This window comes from Pteropus vampyrus, unplaced genomic scaffold, assembly GCF_000151845.1.
Source record: "Pteropus vampyrus isolate Shadow unplaced genomic scaffold, Pvam_2.0 Scaffold157, whole genome shotgun sequence".
Lineage (NCBI taxonomy): Eukaryota > Metazoa > Chordata > Mammalia > Chiroptera > Pteropodidae > Pteropus > Pteropus vampyrus.
In genome coordinates this window covers 1,164,376-1,166,907 of record NW_011888938.1, presented here as the reverse complement: position 1 = coordinate 1,166,907, position 2,532 = coordinate 1,164,376, and the positions used below count along the sequence as shown (strand labels likewise).

Here is a 2,532-nt window from a genome sequence, read left to right as displayed (position 1 = left end):
GCCGGCGGGGGCAGTGGCCGGCGGGGACAGCGGCCAATGGGCTTCCGCAGAAGCAAATGCCCAGAAGTCAGCTCTGGGTCATTGTGGCGCTCGGGACACAAAGCAGCCCTCATGCCTGTGGTTTCCTGCTTGTCTCAACAGATTCCCTGGGCACCCCCAGCTCAGAGGCAGGACCCCAGGCAAGGGCAGGGGGACCACGGGGTGGATCCCTAGCTGGTGGGAGACAGACAGGGACAGTGGTGCCTGCCACTGTCCAGCCACTGACGTGCCACGCATGCGTTCGTCAGGTCCCAGGGACCTATGGGAGTGACCCCCAGGTGAACAAGGGGCTCTGGGTGATGGTGAGCCACTAACGCTTCACCAGCTGTGGGGGTGTCCAGGTGGGGAGGCTGCGGGGGGCGCGGGGAAGCACTGTGCCTTCCTCTCGAATTCACTATTGGCCCGAAATTGCTCCAAACCATCAAGCGTCTGAGGAACAGAACATTTTGTGGCTGGGCCCTGACAGCGGGAGTGGGGGGTTCCGGCAGGAGGCCTCTGGGGGCCCCAGGGACTGGGTGGGGCCAGGCGGGCCGTGCATGCCACTCGGGGGCCCTGGAAATGACTGACGGGAACCCCGGCCTCTTCCCAAGGGGGCCCCCCTCACCTTCTGGCCCTGCATGTTCCAGGTGGCCACGAAGAGGGCCACGCTCCGGTCTGGGAAGTACCGGGCCAGCTCGTCCGCACCCATCAGCGCCCCGCTTGCCAGGAGGCTCCCCTCCAGGTAGCTCCTGTGGGGAGGAGTCAGGGTCTGAGGGGATAAACCCAGGGACGGGCCAGCCGCAGGGGTGTGCCTCTCCGGCCCAAGTCAGGGCCCGGCCCAGTGTGTGCTTCAGACAAGCCACCCAGCCCTGGAAGGCTGCGTGGCACGTGCCAGGTGGAGAGAAGCAGGAGCCCGACAGGACTGTGAGAGAGGTGGGGACAGGGGACAGGACTGTGGGAGAGGTGGGGACAGGGGACGGGACTGTGGGAGGAGGGGCGGGGACAGGACAGTTTTCTGAGGTTCAGACTGGGCACTTCAAAGGGACCCAAGGCCCGGCCCCTAGGACCAGCCCAGGCCTAGGAGAAGAGGCTGCAGGTCTGGACAGGCAGCTCAGAAGTCTCTGGGGCCCCAGTCTAGTGACTTGGTGGCTGTGGCCTTGGGAGCTATGAGGCAGCAGCGTTTGGGAGCCATGAGCAGAAGGTAAGATGGGCAGCACCCCGGTTCTCTGCAAGCTACACAAACGTCACTGTGGATTATGAGAGCCCCACGAGCCCCGGAAACCAAGCCCCCGCGACATGAGCCATCCCTGCCCATGGGCTCGGGGCAGAGCAGGAGGTCACACTGGTGGGGTGCCCAGCAGACAGTCTCAGAACACCAGAAACGGGGGGCCCTGCCGCAAGCGATCAGGCCTGGACCGCGGCTGCTGTCCCTCTGCGCCGTGAGTGCGCCCCGAGAACTCTCCCCCACGTGGCTCGGCCGTGGTCCCTGAGGGCCCCCGCCCCCGGCTACGGGGCAGGCGTGTGCACAGCGCATCCCCCTCACCTCCGCGCTCCGCGGGCGCCCACCGGGGCCACCCAGACACGTGGCCTCAGAACGCGGCCAGGTAGAAGCACAGCTCGGCGGTCCAGCGCGGGGGCCCGCACGCCCCGGCAAGGCAGGCCGCACAGGGCAGGATGGATGAATGAGCTACCGCTGTGTGCGGAGGACGCCTCGCAGCCACACCGCCTGTCCCCAGGCATCCCCAGAGGACAGATTCTGGAAGGGGCGTCCCTCCGTGGGGGGGCCAGGAGAAGGTGACTGCCGAAAGCTACGTTAGCCTCCACCTCAGGAGAACACCGTCACGCGGTCCTGTGGAGCTTGCTCCTGAGCCCTAAAGTCAAGGTCACAATGTCACCCGCCCCCAGGAGGCTCTACCTGCTCCGGACGTCCTTGGCGCGGATGGGCGCCAGGAGGCTGAAGGAGGACTTGGCAGAGCGCAGGGAACAGTCGTCACAGGCCAGGGGGCTCGGGGGTCGTCCGGGGCCCAGGCCACTGTGGGCCCCGAACAGTCTGGTCTGCAGGCGGAGCTTGTAGTCGGCGTGATCCGCGTCCACCCTGTGTGTCGTCCGCAGGGAGTCGGAGGTGGTGTTCCAGTCGATGGCGGGCGGCGGGCGTGAGGGAAGCACGTCGGCCAGCCTGGGGGTGCCCCCAGCCGAGGCTCCGCTCCGGGGCAGGAGGTCCGGGGAGCTGCTGACCATTCCGGAGATACAGTTGCCCCAGGAGGTGGGGCTCCCGCGGGCACACCCCGGGGCCCTGCGGGTCATGGGGATCTCCTGCAAGGAAGTGCTCAGGCCGGGCAGGGAGCAAGTGTGCACAGGGGGCCCAGGGGTCTGGTCCGGCAAGGACCCCCCCGAGGGGCTGGCGCCACTGCGGGCTTCCAGGTCCTCGTGACTGGTTTGAAGACGCCGCCTCCTCCAGCCCTTCTCGTCCAGGGACAGTGCCCGCTCCAGCTTGGGCCTGGCCGGTGGCTTTGG

The 2,532-nt window shown here is 67.5% G+C and overlaps 1 protein-coding gene across 1 annotated transcript in view; it reads right to left on the bottom strand.

Annotated features, from left to right (window-relative positions):
- Nucleotides 1–6: 6 nt before the first annotated feature.
- The window catches only part of LOC111745540 (72 kDa inositol polyphosphate 5-phosphatase-like), a 6,614-nt gene continuing 4,088 nt past the window's right edge, over nucleotides 7–2,532 (bottom strand). Inside the window, exons 3-4 of the mRNA XM_023536462.1 lie at nucleotides 1,934–2,526; nucleotides 7–767 (exon numbers count right to left, since the gene is read on the bottom strand). Coding sequence (XP_023392230.1) covers nucleotides 461–767; nucleotides 1,934–2,526 — 900 coding nt within the window. The 3' untranslated portion in view covers nucleotides 7–460. The remainder of the gene's footprint in view (nucleotides 768–1,933; nucleotides 2,527–2,532) is intronic.